General features: G+C 42.5%; 3 protein-coding genes across 4 annotated transcripts; 1 reads left to right on the plus strand and 2 right to left on the minus strand.

Moving 5' to 3' along the window:
• Positions 1–654: 654 nt before the first annotated feature.
• On the minus strand, positions 655–8,097 carry atmin (ATM interactor). The gene is given in 5 exon segments (XM_070836239.1): positions 655–4,535; positions 4,644–4,843; positions 5,609–5,734; positions 7,796–8,064; positions 8,067–8,097. Coding segments are annotated over 5 exon segments (2,400 nt in total). The 3' UTR covers positions 655–2,761.
• Positions 8,098–9,597: 1,500 nt separating this feature from the next.
• Positions 9,598–14,696, minus strand: cenpn (centromere protein N). Its single transcript, XM_070834579.1, has 10 exons — positions 14,498–14,696; positions 14,216–14,261; positions 14,045–14,104; positions 13,652–13,725; positions 13,347–13,520; positions 13,133–13,234; positions 10,769–10,823; positions 10,520–10,629; positions 10,226–10,349; positions 9,598–9,905 (listed from the first exon to the last, which is right to left on the minus strand). Exons 1-10 carry the CDS (start codon positions 14,666–14,668, stop codon positions 9,787–9,789), a joined length of 1,035 nt encoding a protein of 344 aa, XP_070690680.1. The 5' UTR covers positions 14,669–14,696; the 3' UTR covers positions 9,598–9,786.
• A 906-nt stretch (positions 14,697–15,602) lies between these two features.
• Positions 15,603–17,951, plus strand: cmc2 (C-x(9)-C motif containing 2). Of its 2 annotated transcripts, XM_070829973.1 has the most exons (5): positions 15,603–15,883; positions 16,143–16,216; positions 16,713–16,783; positions 16,876–16,947; positions 17,061–17,951. In XM_070829973.1, exons 2-5 carry the CDS (start codon positions 16,180–16,182, stop codon positions 17,142–17,144), a joined length of 264 nt encoding a protein of 87 aa, XP_070686074.1. In that variant the 5' UTR covers positions 15,603–15,883; positions 16,143–16,179; the 3' UTR covers positions 17,145–17,951. The 2 variants fall into 2 exon arrangements, with proteins under 2 accessions (XP_070686074.1, XP_070686075.1); XM_070829974.1 differs by lacking the exon at positions 16,143–16,216 and having other exon boundaries at positions 16,667–16,783.
• The last annotated feature ends 569 nt before the right edge of the window (positions 17,952–18,520 follow it).

An 18,520-nucleotide genomic window follows, 5' to 3' on the forward strand; every position in this document is an offset into this window, starting at 1 on the left:
TCTTAGTTGTTTAGTTGTAAAGTAAAAGAAAAAAATAATCCACTTAGTGGGATTGTTGTATACCAAAAAGAGCTGCAGTGTTAACCTAATCAGACATAACTTGTGTTCTACCTGAATGTGCATGTGAAATAAAATGGTTACTTGGCACAGATTTGTAAAGAGTTGGCGTATCCCGCACAGGACAGGATTCAGCGTGTCAGTGAGATGTAAATGCGTCAAAGCAAAAGAAGATACAACACGATATTGGGCTTTATTCTAAAATGTAGTTATTCAAAAATAAAAAGTACAAAAATGGTCCACACACCAAAATCACATCAGATTGCTCCTTTAATTCAGCTCTCAAATTTCCAAATTTAGCTGGAAAATGCATTGTACACTTAAGGCCTCGTCATAACTGGTGTTTATTCTCTTACACTGAACTTAGAAATTGAAAGCTGAATTAAAGGGGCACCCTGACTGATTTGGGTGTGTGAACCCTTTTTTTTACTTCATGGACATTAATTGTGGTTACATACGCACCAGTGATCCTTTTTTGTGTTGGTTGAGTGCAATGTTGTTTTTTTTCTACCTTTGTTTTAGAATATTAATAAGTGACAAGGTACACAAGACACACTTTCCAGTAGTTTATTAAGAACATCTGTAGTGTAGCTTCAACAATTAATCAAGGCAACCATTAACTCTACACATGTAGGCGACAGAAACTTTACTTCTGCTAAAACAAGTATCTGCATGCACTCCCAAAAGAGAGAAAATAAAGCACTGTAACTGACACATGAGACCGACAAGGCTTCTATACATAGTTCCATTTAAAGCACGGCATTTCCCTGTGCCACTATGCCAGCAGGGAGCAGCTATGCTGTAACTGAATTCAAGAACCACAAACTAGAAGTATTAATCTCATTACAAGAAATGTGAAAACTGTGGAAATCCTTGTTAACACAGGGAAACTTAAACTGTTTGGATGTGGTGAAAAAATAGAGCATGTTCTACTTGGGCACAGTGTCATCTTCTGTACATTCTTCCCGTTTCCACAAACATCTATAAACGATAACATCGGTCCATGAGAATGTTGGGATGGCATCAAACTAATTCTCTTCAATAAAATGCTGCATAGCATTATCTTCATGTGCATGTGACAACAAAAATATTTCCATAGAAACTATGGAGAACATTCCAATATTTCATGCAACAATGATGAAAGTACAAATACAGAATGGATTAAACATGCAAAGCAAAGACCGCGAGGATTCTGATTTTTCAGTGTTTGTTCATTTCAGAAAATATATTCTAATCTAATTTTGCTAATTATTGACAGCAGCAAACTGTCTCAGAGAAAAACTAACTAACTAAATACTTGGGTTAAGGCACCAACGTAACAAAATTAACAAATAAAGAAGGCCTACAGCTCTAGGTTCCCTAGTAGAACGCAGCCTGCATGTGGTGCCTGTGCTGAATGAGGTAACTCAGTGCAACAGAATAATAAAAAAAAAAAAACATAATCATAACATTGAGTTTAGTCGCTTGGGAAAAGAAAAAGAAAATAAATAAAAACAATGTGTTCCGATTGTAAAGGGTGGAAAATAGGATGCTTTTAACGGAGGATATTAACCAGGACTGCATTCAGTCAGAATCAGGTGGTGAATACATACAACTACTCTGTGCTAATCCTTGCTCTAATCCACTATGTGTTTCTGTACAGTAACATTACTGGATCACTTCAGCACTGAGTACTGCTACTGTATACACTTACACCCAGCTAATGAATAAGTCAAAGACAATGACAGCCAAGTCTGCTTACTGACATGAACTGACTGCTTAGCTATAGAGGCCCAGACACAAAAGAATGTTTACACAACATCATACTTCACAATCACATTTCAATGAAAGGTGCGCAACAACTGACAAGACATAAACATTAAATTTTTTCTTGTGCCACGTCTGTATGAGTAACGGTGTGTTCCAGAGATGCATCTTAACGGCCTTGAGCGATACCTTGTTCATCATCGAAGGCTTTGTGGGGCTTTAATTTGGAAAGCATAAAGCTGATAGGTTCTCACTGGTCAAGTTTTCCACTAGCTGTAAAGCTTGCAGGGTGTAATTCAGTGTTGATAGACATGCTGCCACTGACAAAGGCAGCATCAATGAGGCAGCCGTCAGAAGCACAAGCTGAGAATAGATAGACCAAGTGGCTTCATGCATATTTCCAAAACTAAATGCAATTTTGTTTATTTGCTGTACAGCAGACGTGTTTTCATGCAGTAAATGCATATCTGAAAGCTGCCATACTGGGTAACAATTTTATAAGCCTTCGCAGCCACACGCAGCCAAAGATGTCATCCCTTTCAAGTGCAGATTTGACAGTGATGAAATTTTGAGTCATTTTTAAACTGCAAGTAAGCAGTGAAAACCAATCACAGTGGTTATACACTGAAATATAGAAGTAAACTGGCATTTCAGACAAGACACGTACAATTTGTTACTTTATGTGCAAATAAATATGTAAACTATCACAGGAGCTGATAAATCATGCCCATTGAGCTAATAAAGTGCAGCGGAGCTGTCAGGGTATATACCTGGAAAGGCTCTGGACATGATGCCTCCAGTGGAATGTTCAAAGACACGTTCAAAGACATGTTCGCAGACTTCTTACGGCTAAGACTGTGGTCCGCTGGAGGACAGCGTAGACCGATTCCTCTTATATGAAGAGGAAGATATAAGAAACCTGTACTGCAAAAGCTAAAGCAGCTTCACTAAGACGGCTTCAGCTGTTGGGTTTCTCCGGGTGCTGAAAGAGAGCACAAAGCTCCTCACATGTCTGGGTTTCCACAGAGCTGAAATGGGACTCCATATTCCACGCCAGGTCTGCTGACAAGAAGTCATCCATGACAGTTTGTGTTTCATTGCTCGTCAGGAAGAGGTGTCCCAGGCCTTCTGCCTGGCTAGTAATAGTCTGAGTCTCTGTGCTGTTGAGCAGCCTTGCATGCTCACCCTGACTGACGGAGGTCTGAGCAGAGAGGCCTGTGGCAAATGAAGGGAGATCTGTCTGTGTTTCTGTATCTGAGGACTCTGTGCTCATAGAAAAGCTGGAATGGCGCAGGATGCTGCTAAGGGGCATGTGGCTTCCAGCGCTCAGCAGGAAATTAAGGTCAGTCTGAGTTTGAGTATCAAATAGCTCCAGGTCGCTGGCTTGTGTTCGGCTTGGTCCTTCACTTTGGTCCAGTTCATCCATCAGGAGGAAATCTGTCTGGGTCTGGATGTCCAGAGACTCCAGCGGCGTGTCACCGCCCAGTCCTCCCAGCTCACTCTCCTCTGTCTGCGTCTGGATGTGCACAGCACTGAGAAACTCCTCAAAGTCAAAGTCAATGCCATTGTGTTGCTCCTGTACAGAGCCCAGACCTGGCCCACAGCCTGCAGAGGCCTCTGTGAGCACCTGGTGGCCTGACATGCTGTCAGACAGAATATTTTCTAGGTCATTTAACAAGGTCATTGTTTGGGTCTGGTTGTCTGCCATGTTGTTTGAGTTGAGCTCATCTGTCTGCACCCCAAAACACATACCGCCTGCCGACTTTGAGTCCTCGTATATGCTGCTTCCTGCAGCTGTGAGGGCGTCATCTATATCCAGTGCTGTCTGGGTGGACACACTGAGGGAGTCATTGCCAAATAAGTCAGAGCACATGATGGCCTGGTCCTGACCCTTATCCTCTGATTGTGGCATGGCAAAATGTGTCTGTGTCTGCCTGGTTTTGTATGGGGGCACAGGTGAGGAGGAGCAGGAAATTTGGCTCGTGCACTGGCTGTCTGTCTGAGCTCCGATAGAGGATGTGGCTTTGGCCCGCGAAGAGAATGTCTGGGTTTCAACGCTGACTGGCAGGAGGACTTGGGCACTCACGCTGATGTCTGTTTGGGCGCAGGACGACACCGAGGACTCACCCACGGAGCACAAGCCTATTCCCTCCCCAGCCCCGTCTCCTGCGGGCGTTTTTGACAAGTACGATTTGTCCGTCTGAATGTTAGTGGAGGTGCTTCTTCCCCGTTGGCCTGCCAGGTCCTCTGTGCCTGCAGGGTCCAGACTGACCTGCACCCCTGTGCTAATGGGCCCCAGGCTGGAGCGGGAAGTAGGCATGCTATCCTTAAAACCCAGACTCTTAGCATCAAGTTGAGGTACCACAGCTCCTGTGGCTTGTGGCAGGAGGTGAAGGGTGCTGACGGAGCCTTGGCTGTCCACTGCCAGCACTACAGACCTCAGAGTCCCGCTTTCTGTGGATGGAAGCAGGACAGGCAAGTGGGCCAGCTGCATCACAGGAACACTGACTAAAGCCATCTTGGGCTTTGGTAGGAGCAACTTCTGGAGGCTCTTACGTGGGTTGGAGCTCTGATTCACCAAGTCTGCGGTATGAACAGATGCATCAGAAGGGAGAGCAGTCTCTGTAAGCTCTTTACTGGCAGACATGATCTGGCAGGTCGAGTCACTGATCTTAACCTTTTCAGAACCACTTAATAGTTTCTCCATCTTGCGCTTTTTCACTGGAGGAATTCTGTAAAAGAAACAAAAGCAGATACAGAGAAAGCCAGTCAAAACTATTTTTTGTCAAACCTGGAAAAAAGTTTCAATAAAAATTCCTCCGAGCTCTGGATGTACATGCCTGTGTTCTGTAGGAATCTCGTGACCTGTCCTGTAGATATGTGAGAGCAGTGCAGCCCTACTTGCATAGGGGCAGCCACATGTGCAGTGGTAGGTCTTCCCACAGTCCTCTATGTGCCTCTTTAGGTCCCACTCTGTACTGTAGCCATTGTTGCATTTGAAGCACTTGTGTTTCTTCTCTGCATGCATCTTCATGAAGTGCTGCAGGAAAGCAGATCAAACAGCAAAGAATACATTGCATACCGTTACATTACACTTCAGATTTTTCAACATGTGGACATGACCAATGTAAATAAATATTCTTTTACATGAGAATACAAAAAGAAAAACCCAAAAGTGGGGATATTTTATTTCTACTGATCCAAACACAATTGCAGTCCACTGTAATATTTTAAATGTAGCAGACTATATTTAGACTGAATTGGGAAATGGGGGCAGTTTTTGCCCAGTGTTTTGCAGTCCTTGGTGCTACAGGGGTCAGTGGAGAATTGCTGCTAATGGTGTGCGGGGAAATAACAAACGGAGCATTTCTTGTCCTTGGGAGTATTTTATACTCCATGTATGATTTTAAGAGGCTTTGAGTCATACAGAAAATACGCAATGGTTTGGAAGAACTTCCTACGTTTTGAATTTTACATTGCTTTTCATTCAAAGGCTGTGATTTTTTAAAAAAGTAACAGTGGGTCTCAGCTTTGCATGACAGGGTAAGGTTAGGATTTTAGTAAGTACGGGTGGGCCAATTAATCATGCAAACTGGATTGAGCATTGATCAAAACGTGGCAGCAGAAAAGTGGCATTTCAGACAGATAAACTCTGTTAAACAGCATTATATCATTCCTGTAAAATTTTTTCAACAAATTTGGTGTTGAGTAATAAATGAGGAGCTATTCCACAGAACAGAGACCTTATCATTTTGCTCTGTTGACTGTATGGATAGAATGAGAGGTCACTGGACAAAAAGCTTACTTGTTTAACCAGGGAGAACTGGGAGAAGGGTCTGTTCGGGCCCCGGGGACAGCCCTCAATGGGACAGCAGTAAAGCTTTTGAGAGCCCTTCATGTCCTTTCTGACCGTGGGATTGACAATACCGTCCTGAGGGTGACAGTGCAAGCAAATGACAAAGAGCGAAGACAAAGCAGAGAGATATTATCATCTTACATCATATTTCAAAGTCATCACCATGACTACAAACATGGTTGTACAGTGCTTTACTTTCCTTGGTCAGTGCAGCTAAATATGATGTGTACTAAAAATGTATTTTCATGCAATAAACCACATGTCTGTATGTAAAGCGGGCTCTGCATTACTGAAAAAGAAATTAATGGCCAGGTAACACATAGGATGTAACTTTTTGCTCTACCACAGCTTCTCCTTTAGTCCCACAACAGACCTGCTGAAGCACCTGTCAGCACTTTAAAGTCAATTAATTGTGTACTTATTACAAGAAACCTACAGTAAATGTACCCTTCATGGAGAAAAAGGACCATCATGCTCCATAACAGTCATTAATACTGCAGCCTTGCAGTGGTCAAGGTCACCTCCATGTGCTGAACGACTGGAGGGGGCAGAACAGCCCAAGCGGACAAACAGCCTCTGGTTCATCGTAAAGGGTTAGCATCAACAGACACTTGGTCAACAATGAATGTTCTGGCAGTTTGCTTCAGCTACATCATCTGCTCGTGGGCTGAGGACTGAGTCATGTCAAGACATTATTTGTCATCAGCCAGGGTCAGTCCACAGCTTTTTAGGAAGCCGTTATCAAGGTTATTTCATTTTTCTAGGACACCGCACACTACAGTGATAAGTCAGAGTGATAGTCTAATTGTGCTTCTCCTTGCTGCTGAGGGAAGTGGTATGGATAGAAAGACAGCTAAAAGACGAGCCAAAACAGTGACATTAAACTCATGAGAGTAAGTCACACCGGACTGAGCGGACGACTTCAAATGAAATGCATCAGCCATCATGATCAGTGAGAAACAGGTAGAGCGGGTAATCAGCAAACCCATTACTGCTGTTCAATGATGCAGTAGATCTACAGCGGCGTTCAGGTAAGCGTGATACAAACAGATACAGTGTCCCACATCATGCCTCATTCTTGCAGTCGGACTTCATGAATAATGCAGAGGAAGCATAGAGAGTGAGCTCTTCCACCATTTAAGAACTTAGTCATCACATCAACTAGAACATCTTTACCGCTGCCAATAGAAGTTGCACATAGCCGTGGACATCCCTCAAAGGCACAATTTATGATGCGAGTGTGGCTGCACAGTGAAACATCAAGATTCCTGTCATTCTGTAAGGCTTGTATGGACAAGCAATCTTTAGGAGTAAAGCAGACTTATGTGTAATCAAACTTTCAAATGCAGCAGCTGATTGTACCTCAAATGTGCCTGGTAGATCCACTGATGGGGTATTTAAACACTCTTCTCGCCGGGCCACATGAACTACTTCGAGGAGCTCATTTAAATTCCCACATTCACCTATTTTAACAAAGAGCTTAGTCTATTGCAGGACAAAAGGCAGCCTTTCCCAGCAAAGAACTTCATTCATGGAGGGGAAACAGTGAATTTCCTCCTCCCACAGGGACAAAAAAAAAAAAAAAAAAAAAAGCCCAGACCAGTGAGGACATAAGAAGCAGGGTCACCAGTAGACTTTGGTCCCGTCTCCACTTGCTGACTGTTTAGTATTGGTGGTGTACTGTGTGTAAGACTAATCAATAGTGCTGGTGTGGTCCTATTATAAAATAAAATAGACCTTAAGTGTAACATTACAATGATAGACAGATTACTCCCATAACACACTAGCACAGCCAAAATGAGATACTAACCCAAACTGCAGCCTACAACTACAAACAGTGCGCTGACATTAGCTGAAATCTGTAGATGTACATAATAATTAGCTGTGCATTAATCCAAATGTTAAAAAAAACAAGTTAACTTTTCCCTCACACTGACTCTACCGTCGTGTTTTGCTAAGCATCACTGCTGCTGTGCCTGTTAGCAGAGACGAAGTTGTTCTGGATGACTTGCGATTTTCCCAGTTCATGACAGAGAGTGTCAGCGAGCCTGAGTTAGCCAAGTTAGCACCGCAGTTACGTAACTGAGGAGACCAAACGACGTGAATATTAACCGGACTGTCGGTGTGAGCGTTTACCTTTATTCGGTGTGACTTCACCAGATGCATGTTCAATGCAGGTGTGTTGGGGAGAATCTTGCCACATCCCTCCACGGTGCACAGGATGTTCGTCCTCACTTCTTTGGTCAGCTCCGTGATGCTTGGTTTTATTATTTCCCGGGACTGCGACAGAGACTCTGCGGGACATTTCGGACTGTCTGTAATAGCGTTGTCTCTGTTACTCGCCTTGCTCGTTGCAGTGGCAGCCATGTTTCTGTGTTGACAGTCCGTGCAGTGTTTGGCGGAGAGCCCCAGCAGCAGCATTGAATGAACTGTTGCATTACGGCCCTCTGCTTTGCCTGAAAGGCTGCTTTGCCACCTTCCACCAAAAGGACGGATGAGACATTAGCGGTACGTCACGTCCGGTATCAGTACGCTGCTTCCGTTTTACAAAATAAGGCTTACTGACTTTGAACGCTGAAGCTTATAGTCTAGTCCAGTAAAGCCTTTGACTCAGCTATTAGCCACAACACAAAGCTAAAACTGTGCTGGCAACAAAGTCACATTTCAAGTTTAGATTCAAGTAGCCTTAATGGCATGACCAGAACAAAATGCAGTATTGCTAGAGCACTGTATGAATAATGGATGCTGAATATTATAAAAGATTATGAGGATTTCTACACATGCGCGTGTACTGTAACAGTTTTTATATGTTGTATTTTGAGCAGCATACAAAATATAAACAGCACATATAAAAAAATTAAATAAAACATCGACCAAAACATGAACAAACAAAAGCAGCGAAAAGTGTCAGTGCAGAGATAATGTGACATGCTTATGGTTGACAAACAGTAAATATAATTTGACAGTAAGTTTAACAACAGTAGGTAGCTATCCAGCCACATCACTGTCCCCAAATCAATATCAAAATTTTCAGGAACAAATGGCGGGCTGTGTGTGCTGTCGGTTGCAGGCTTAAGTAGCCAGTCGAATCGTGTCCGAGATACAAAGTATGAGTAAGTTCAGAGCAGCAGAGGACTTCATGCAGATTCTGTGTTACAGTCTCCATCCTGCGGTGTTTAGAGGAGGACGCCCTGAGGGACTACACTTATTGTTGGTAATAAGATACTCAGATTTTCTTCATGTTGCTGTGGTTACTCATTTTAGATACAGCCTGAAACTATGTAGCCAGCAGTGAACAGACAGTTTCCCTTTAACTACTTTTTAAGTGTGTATCATAACTAAGTATTCACCCAGATCATGGAAAGGGGGACTTTTGAACTACACAGACGGTAGCTTTGGAGGATACCTGTTTGATTTGACTAACTCAGGGTCCTGAAACCTCATATTAGCTTTGACTGAACTTTGGAATTCATTTTAGTGCAGTGAGGACTGTGAATTTGGAACCCCATCTCCTACAGTGCAGTTGAGAAGGAAGTGATCTCTTCGCTGCCTGCGTGGACGGGTGAGACAGATTCTTTAAAAGCACACAAGGGCACGGGAAAAATGTGATCCTATCCTGTAGATGGTTTGTGCACAGACAGCAGAATTTAAAAAGACTTTGAAATAAAGACTGTAATGGCAATTTGTGAGTAGCTAATACTAAAGTTCACTTCCAGCACACCAATTAACCTATTTGTAACACTGCAGCGAATGTAAAATACTTTTAGAAGATGCAGTGAAAACTAGTGTGTGGGGGGGAAATGACGTGAAGACAACACAAGTCACAAACTTCAAGAATATTAAAAATCCTGCTTTTATATTCCATTTGTACATATGTAACATTTGACTTCAGTGGCATTCTGCCACTTAAACACCAATAAAAGATAATAAAATGCCAATTGCATATTGCCAACTACTAATATATCTGAAACCAGAAGCACATAAAGACGTAAGAGTAATTTAACGCATTAGGAAACCCAGGGAGCCACGACTCTTCAAGAGCCGTGTTAACGAGGAGATCAATGATAGAATGGGAGGGCTGGACAGGGCAGATGTTAGAACAGGCAGCGCTGTGAGTCTGTTATCCATCACTTCTGTGGTTGGCGTGTTTGTGAAGGACCAGGGCTGTTGTCTGTGATGACAAAATAATTCCTCCCTTTTAGGGGAATAGATGAGAGCAGAGGTGTGACAGGGGTGGAGGCGATACCTGCAAAATACAAAAATACATTAAATTAGGGGAGGGAGGGAGGGAGAGAAAGAGAGAGAGAGAGAGAGAGAGAGAGAGAGAGAGAGAAAGTGAGTGAGTGTGTGTGTGTGTGTGTGTGTGTGTGTGTGTGTGTGTGTGTGTGTGTGTGTGTGTGTGTGTGTGTGTGCGCGCGCCCTCTTGTGGTCATTAATGGAACTGTGTGTAGTATGAAAAATTCAACATTGAGAGCTGTCCTACTGAGTCACAGTTAATAAACTGAAATGTGTTTCCTAAAACACGAATGGTTTCTTTCATGGAACTGGCCGACAGATTCTTGGTACCTGAGGATGCACAGTGTCTGAGTGACTCCAGGAGGTTGGTGCTTGCAAATTTCACAACACATCTGAAGGGCTCTTCCTGCTCTGTCATGGTCTTGTTGGTGTGGTCTCTGAATTTTGTCTCCAGCTGAGGACAGACGAGCATAAAACATAACTGAGGTGAGAAAAAGACAGAGAGATCCTGAACTTTTTGAACTGATAATGAGACAGCGAGTTATAGCCTTTGTTTGACTCTGATTTTCAACAACTATCCTACTTTTACTCAGTATTTTAAAACACAAGCGTGTCTTGGAGTACCTTGTAAACTGCAGACTGTAGCTGAGGTAACTTCCCACCACCAAAGGCCTCGCAGGCCATCTGAAGTCTGTGTGCTGCAGACTCCGCTTGTTCTCTTTCTATGTGTAGATCTGTATAAGCAAATAAAGCCAAATAAAACACATTAAGGCAAAGCACATCAAGCTAAATAAGCAGTGTTAAAGTAATCGTGGCTTCATGTAAAAATATTAAAAGAAGCTCTGGTCAGATTAAATGATTAGATGATCATACTTGAGACAGTTTGATTCTTTTCTGCAAGAGGGCTGGAATAGTTGGTGGGAAACACCTGGAAACAAACAAAGCAAAAACAAAAAGTCAAAAGCCACACTATACAGAACAACAGTTCTATCTTTTTATAAATGTGAGCAACTTTCTTCCACAGTTGGGTTTTACATAAAAAGACTTTCATCAGGGATTAGAACAGGTTAACACTTAGCTAAGAGGTGCTCTTCGCTCAGTGGCTCCTTTGACACAAACTTGGTGTAATCAAAAATACCTTCTTTGTTATTAAGCTTCACCAAGTGATGGTTCTGTGATGACATGACAATTGTAACTGGTTACCATAGCCAATTGGTCACATGACTAGTAAGCCGACTAGTAGTACAGCAAACCTCCACATAAACTTTGTTATCTAAACCCCTCATTTAGAAGTGAAAGCGCTGATTATTCCCACAAAACATCTAAGTGCAGAAATCAAACTTTAATAACATAATTGACGTTCACAAAAAGATACAATCTGTGACAGAATTTCCCTGTACTCACACATAAGGGGCAGTGACAACAATGTGTAATACGTTTCACAGTTCAGTGTTAAGACTGTAAAGGGTTTGTGTTATCAGTATGGAAAAAGACATTGATGACACTGCCCCCAGTGCATACAGGGTGAAAATGGCAATTTACAATAGTTTTACTCTCCAGTGCATGATGGCTTAGTTTAGTGACATATACAGTACAGGCCAAAAGTTTGGACACACCTTCTCATTCAATGCATTTTCTTTATTTTCATGACTATTTACATTGTAGATTCTCACTGAAGGCATCAAAACTATGAATGAACACATGTGGAAGTATGTACTTAACAAAAAAGTGTGAAATAACTGAAAACATGTCTTATATTCTAGTTTCTTCAAAGTAGCCACCCTTTGCTCTGATTACTGCTTTGCACACTCTTGGCATTCTCTTGATGAGCTTCAAGAGGTAGTCACCTGAAATGGTTTTCCAACAGTCTTGAAGGAGTTCCCAGAGATGCTTAGCACTTGTTGGCCCTTTTGCCTTCACTCTGCGGTCCAGCTCACCCCAAACCATCTCGATTGGGTTCAGGTCATCTGGCGCAACACTCCATCACTCTCCTTCTTGGTCAAATAGCCCTTACACAGCCTGGAGGTGTGTTTGGGGTCATTGTCCTGTTGAAAAATAAATGATGGTCCAACTAAACGCAAAGCGGATGGGATGGCATGTCGCTGCAGGATGCTGTGGTAGCCATGCTGGTTCAGTATGCCTTCAATTTTGAAGAAATCCCCAACAGTGTCACCAGCAAAGCACCTCCACACCATCACACCTCCTCCTCCATGCTTCACGGTGGGAACCAGGCATGTAGAATCCATCCGAAGATCTCAAATTTGGACTCATCAGACCAAAGCACAGATTTCCACTGGTCTAATGTCCGTTCCTTGTGTTTCTTGGTCCAAACAAATCTCTTCTGCTTGTTGCCTCTCCTTAGCAGTGGTTTCCTAGCAGCTATTTGACCATGAAGGCCTGATTCGCACATCGTCTCCTCTTAACAGTTGTTCTAGAGATGTGTCTGCTGCTAGAGTTCTGTGTGGCATTCATCTGGTCTCTAATCTGAGCTGCTGTTAACTTGGGATTTCTGAAGCTGGTGACTCGGATGAACTTATCCTCAGCAGCAGAGGTGACTCTAGGTCTTCCTTTCCTGGGGCGGTCCTCGTGTGAGCCAGTTTCGTTGTAGCGCTTGATGGTTTTTGCGACTGCACTTGGGGACACATTCAAAGTTTTTGCAATTTTCCGGACTGACTGACCTTCATTTCTTAAAGTAATGACGGCCACTCGTTTCTCTTTACTTAGCTGATTGGTTCTTGCCATAATATGAATTCTAACAGTTGTCCAATGGGGCTGTTGGCTGTGTATCAACTTGACTTCTGCACAACACAACTGATGGTCCCAACCCCATTAATAAGGCAAGAAATTCCACTAAGTAACCCTGACAAGGCACACCTGTGAAGTGAAAACCATTTCAGGTGACAGCTCATCAAGAGAATGCCAAGAGTGTGCAAAGCAGTAATCAGAGCTAAGGGTGGCTACTTTGAAGAAACTAGAATATAAGACATGTTTTCAGTTATTTCACACTTTTTTGTTAAGTACATAATTCCACATGTGTTCATTCATAGTTTTGATGCCTTCAGTGAGAATCTACAATGTAAATAGTCATGAAAATAAAGAAAACGCATTGAATGAGAGGGTGTGTTCAAACTTTTGGCCTGTACTGTAATTATTAACACTTTGAAAGAGCTTTGAAATTAAGGTAACTCAAAAATAAGAGGATACAGTCTTGTTCTTTGGTAATCGCAACTGGCTTACCTGTTGATATTGCTTCATCAGCAGGTTTCTAATGGCAGTGAGTTTCCGTCCACTGAGGTTAGCATTCTTGATGGCTTGATGTCTGGTGGACAGAACCATGGCCTGCAAAGCACATCGCTCTCTTAGAGGGGAATGGAGAGATGGGAAAACAAAAACAGCTGCCTGGCAACTGTACAAACAATGTCATGGATGAAATGGAAAAGTCATTCCTCACCTGGGATAACAAGGGCTTTTGCTTTGAAGTCAGGCTGGTCACAAAGACATAAGGCGTTTGAAGATGGTGAACAACATATGTTGGTTTCAGGTGGTTGGGCCGAGAGAAGCTGTCACCCCATGCAATACGAATCCATACGGCATCATCTGTGTGCTTCTTTATTTTGACGGACACCTGGAATGCAATGTCAAAAGTCGTTTTTTTAATACACAATGTTGAGAACCGTGCAAACGCCAAATGTATTAATGACGCAACTATATCATTAGTAAGATTCTGTCTTATGTGTGAAGAAATATCTGGCTTACATGTCTTACGAGCTCACCGAGGTGAGATTTAAATTGTTCCTTGAACTGTGTGAGCTCCACAGCCTGAGCATCCTCTGGAGAACAGAGACAAAGAGAAACATAGATTAAAAAGGGACACCGGCTACCCGTAGTTCATCCAAAGCCAGAATTACATTTAACAGTGCAGACATAAAAATGACAATATGTTTTGTTTTTTTTGTCCCTGGAACAGACAGGTGAAGAATATGTGTGATGCCACCGTACAATGTGCAAAAAAATGTTAAAAAATGGAAAACAGATGAGGACCTGGACATCAGCAGGGTATTTTTAACCTAAAAACAACCAACCACCTGATCCGACCAGCAGCTGTAGTGTTTGGTTAAAAACAAGATGCACAGTCTTGTTTGGACATACCTTCAGGGTCCATGAGCTGTAAGGCATACCACATCCCCAGGTTTGGATTGTCAATGACATCTGAGAGACAATGACACCAAAGAGACATGAGAAGATTGACTAATTATTAGTTATCTGTGCTGCCTTGGTGCTCCTCAAGTCCAAATGGGGAAATAATTTCACATGACTTACAGATCATCTCCAGTTCTGTGATATGTTTGACTGTCCAGCCGCTTTCCTGTGAAGAAAACAAACGAGGTTAAAGGTCAGGAAGTCCAAACCAACGCTAGCTGAATCCAAACTAAGCAGTTCCCTACTAAAAAGTACCGAGAGGTAACATTAGGCGCGGTACGGCTACGTACAACTAAGACCTCACGGCCTGACGTTACTTCCACGTTGCCAGTTTACGTAAATGAAACGTATACTCGTATGAAAGAACAGCTTAGCTTTATTTCAGGAAAAAGCGCCGCATACCGCACACATGGTGAGTAGTTTCTCCGTTAGCATCAACTTCGGTTGGGTAAAATCCACGGACCGCTGCTGTGCCGCAGTCAAACGGCCCCACTTTTCCAGCGTTGTTCTCAGCATTTGAGTCGGTATCCGTCTTATGAGCCGCTGCAGTAAGCGTTTGGTACACTCATCCATTGTTCCACAAACAGAGAGCCAAATCTACCGTAGCTGCTGTATCGGTGGGTATTTTTTGGATTTTATTAGCCCGTTTGCTCCGTCCAGTTTTCACAGTGGTAACAACACAGTCCAAACAAACCGCCTACAACGGAGCAACACGAACCGACCAATCAGAGGCTGCCAGGAAGTCTTACTCGTTCCCTTTAGCGCCCTCTGTTGAGTTGGAGTGGTACTGCTAATGGTGCTACAGTAAAATGTATCTAAAGTTAAAAATAATAATAATAAAAGATTAACAGTTATGGCTGTGGTAAAAATGCCCACTGTGAGAAAGTATCATTTATGATATTATTAGATTGTCAATACTGATGCATCAGTGTGTAGGAATCATTTCACTGCTGGAAATGTACAGTTTTGAGAGACATGAGATTATTAATAGGAGATGAACAAAGAAAAAAAACAAAACTGTGCTAAATCTGTCTTTTTTTTGTCTTTCCATATGTGAGGTTTAGAGAAGTCAAGTTAAGGACACACTGGTACCCTTGTCCACTAGGCTGGAACAGTGGAGCAGCAGGACCATCATCTCTGAAATGCTTTGCAGAGGTAAAAGCTGTATTGTTAGGCGGAATCATGCAAATTCTGCATTGATGCCCGTCACTGACATCCGCAATTGCTTAACCTGTAACTAAAATAAGACAGGATACACACTGTATATAGTTATCACCACCGTTACCACCGCCCCCAGAAGGACATCTGGTTAACCGCGAAATACATCCGTAAGCAAAAACGGAAGTACGTTACTGAGAAGCCTCTTGTATATCCTGTAAACTGCAATCATCAAAAGTCCCGCCTTCTGACAAAAGCACGCATATTATTGGTGCATTGAGGGGAAAGCGGACGTTGATTGGCTGCTGACAGTGTCACTCAATTCTGTGTCGTCGATAGTTACGAAAGCTTCCAGTGTTTGTAGCAGGCAGCGTGTCCTCTGGGTCTGTGTAGTGTTTGCAGGTTAACACCGGTACCAGTTCAAGACCAGCCGACATTATTTTGTATTATAGCAGCCTGCGCCGTTTTACTACGTGGAGGAAGACGAGTCTCCGTTAGTGGTTTAGGCATTTACGACGTGCCACAAACAGTTCTTGCTAGCGGAGGCCTAGCAGGTAACATTAGCCAGCTAGCGTGACACCCCACTGAGGTTTTCTGGAAAACTTCTCAGATGACACAGTCTCTTTACTGGTAAGGCTGTCACAGTCACTCACTGCAAACTTTTAATCAAATGTATCGCATATCAGCTGTTGTAAGTAAAGCTAGTTATTCTGATCCCATGTTGAGATTCAAACTCTAAACATAGTCTATTCATTTAGTGTGACTCAGAGTCTTCTAGCCAAGGCTGTGCTGGTTCCAGAGGATTCAGGGTGAATACAGGTGGTTTACAAAGCCATGATATCACATGTGTCACAGTGTTGTACACTACTCTTCCTCTCTGTGTCTGCAGGTAAGTGTCCAGCGGAAAAACAAGCCCCATCATCACAATGACAGCTCAGGAGGGAGAGGGATGGGGAGGAACGAGTATCCTTTAGATTTGATCCTTTAAGATTAGTGCCATGTGTGTGTCTTCTAAAGTTTAGAAGTCATGCCTTTGGCACTAGTGTAACAATGCTGAGTTGACATAATGGATATAAAGTAATGCTGAAGCAATTAGTGGTGTGATTCATTTACAGCGCAGAGATTAATAAAACTTCAATTTGAAATATGTGCCAAACACCCAGCAGATTTTGGACTAAATGCACATTAATAATTAATTGCAGTCTTAAAATGTTGATTGGATGTTCAACATATTCCTATTGAAGTGAAAATTGCAGCTTAGTAAAAGACAACTGTGTTTGATGTCAAACATAGCAACTGTTGATGCAGTTCAAATGTGTTTGGGACCAAATAACAGCTCTTAAGGGGATTTTCAACTGTAAATGTCAACTCAGGGCTCCTCAATCAGTGCCCCTCTTGTTTGTGGCTTTTCAGTACTGCTGCAGTGGCTCAGTAAGCCCTTAACTCAACATGCACCCCGACCTGTCACCTCACCTGCACACGGATGAGTGCAATGAGCTGATAAGTCAGCTGAGGCAGTGCCACACCGAGGTACGTCACTCTCTAAATTCGTTCTAAGTGAATCATGTTTCATATTCACAGAAAGTCAAAACAATGTAGTATTTGTTGCGTGTGACCCTCAGCACAATTTCCTGAAGTTTTTTGGCAAGTGTAATGACGTGGACCGCGCCATGCGTCAGTGCCTGAAGAAAGAGGTCTGTCAGTTATTTGTTCGCACTCCGTGACGAAAGCACAACAATCACTCTGACTGCTGACCATTGTTGTGTTTTTTGATCAACAATTTCTTTGTGTCCTTCCCTTTCAACAGAGACTGGAAAAGCGGGAACGCAGTAAGCAGCATGCAGTGGAGATGAAAAGGAGGCTGAAAGAAAGGCCCACCGAGCAGTTCTGAAGGACATTTCGCTGTAACTTTGTCACTGCCAGTTAAAAATATTCACACATTGGGACATTGAATTAAGCATGACATCGCAATGGGCCCCTGCTGCTGTTTTTATGGACACAGGACAGAGGAAGGCTTCTAACCTCTGTCTGTTATGTTTTGTAAATTCCGAGGTGTGGGTTGCATTAGGATTGACGAATGTAATATCACGCAAGAGTGTTCATTAACTAGTGTACCCCGTTATTACACATTATTGCCATTACTGTTTTGATTTATTTCAGGGAAACATGAAAGATAATTAAGGTCATTATAAAAATGATTATATACTAGCAGTGACATGTTGAAAATGCACACCACTTCCATATTTACCATTCAAACATATTTTAGACTTCTCTGCACAGACTAAAAATTGCAGCATTACCAGAACATTTTCGGTCAACATAAAACGGCAGCATTCCCTACTTTGGATTAAACGTTGCTGTTGGGGAACGTCATTTATTTAGCCACCGTTAGCAGCGCGCCCCAGCTTCATCAAAGAGATGTGAAGCTGGTGGTAGAACCCTTTCATCAACTCATTATTTTAGCCGGCAGGAAACCTCAGGAATACCCCGGTACCTGGTTTATTCATGAAAACCGAGAGAATCGGAGCTCGCATTCAAAAAAAACGACCCAAAACAGGGCGTCCAGTGTCTCGAGTTACTCCACCCACGGTCTTGCATAGTGAACACGGTCATCATTGTTTGGATGCTTATTTGAATGGAGAATCATATTGATTCGTTGAGTTTTATTCCTTTCAAATAAAGTAAAATGATCTCTTAATTTAAAAATCCATTGTTGTATTACTTTACTGTGTCTTCGTTGTAAAATACTGTAAAGCAAATGACCCATCAGGGTTTCTGCAGGTCTTAAAAATTCCTGAAAGCATTGAAATTCATTTCCACTAAAGAGGCCTTATAAGACAGTAAAAAGTCTTAAATATACTTAATAAAAGTCTTGAATATTATTATATTATTATATCTCTTGCCTGCTGTAGGAGGTTTTTGCGGGCTGTTAAATGTTACACACCCATAAACAAGTAGGATTGTGGATACAGGAAGCTGTCAAATCCTTATGCCCATAGCAGCGTTTCCTCCTCCTGGTCCTGAGTGTGCACTGCTGTGTATATTTTAGATGTTGCCCTCTTTCACACTCCTGATTTCAAGATAACAACCCATTCATTTGGATCAGGTGTGTTGGAGCAGGGAAGCATAACACATGCAGAGCAGTGTGCCCTGGGACCAGGATCGAGAAACGCTGTCACACTGCTAGCTATGGTAGCTAAAAAGCTCATGTCTCTTAATAATGGGCAAATGTGATACAAGTCTAGGCTATAATGAGTCTTCTGAACT

Source organism: Pempheris klunzingeri, chromosome 1, assembly GCF_042242105.1.
Source record: "Pempheris klunzingeri isolate RE-2024b chromosome 1, fPemKlu1.hap1, whole genome shotgun sequence".
NCBI lineage: Eukaryota > Metazoa > Chordata > Actinopteri > Acropomatiformes > Pempheridae > Pempheris > Pempheris klunzingeri.

Coding starts and splice junctions, on each gene's coding strand:
- cmc2 (XM_070829973.1), top strand. CDS start 16,180: ATGACAGCTCAGGAGGGAGAGGGATGGGGAGGAACGA. Junction 16,217..16,712: donor AGAGGGATGGGGAGGAACGA/GTATCCTTTAGA, acceptor ACATGCACCCCG/ACCTGTCACCTCACCTGCAC. Junction 16,784..16,875: donor TGAGGCAGTGCCACACCGAG/GTACGTCACTCT, acceptor TGTGACCCTCAG/CACAATTTCCTGAAGTTTTT.
- cenpn (XM_070834579.1), bottom strand. CDS start 14,668: ATGGATGAGTGTACCAAACGCTTACTGCAGCGGCTCATAAGACGGATA. Junction 13,726..14,044: donor ACAGCTCATGGACCCTGAAG/GTATGTCCAAAC, acceptor TCTGTTCTCCAG/AGGATGCTCAGGCTGTGGAG. Junction 10,630..10,768: donor AAAGAATCAAACTGTCTCAA/GTATGATCATCT, acceptor TTGCTTATACAG/ATCTACACATAGAAAGAGAA.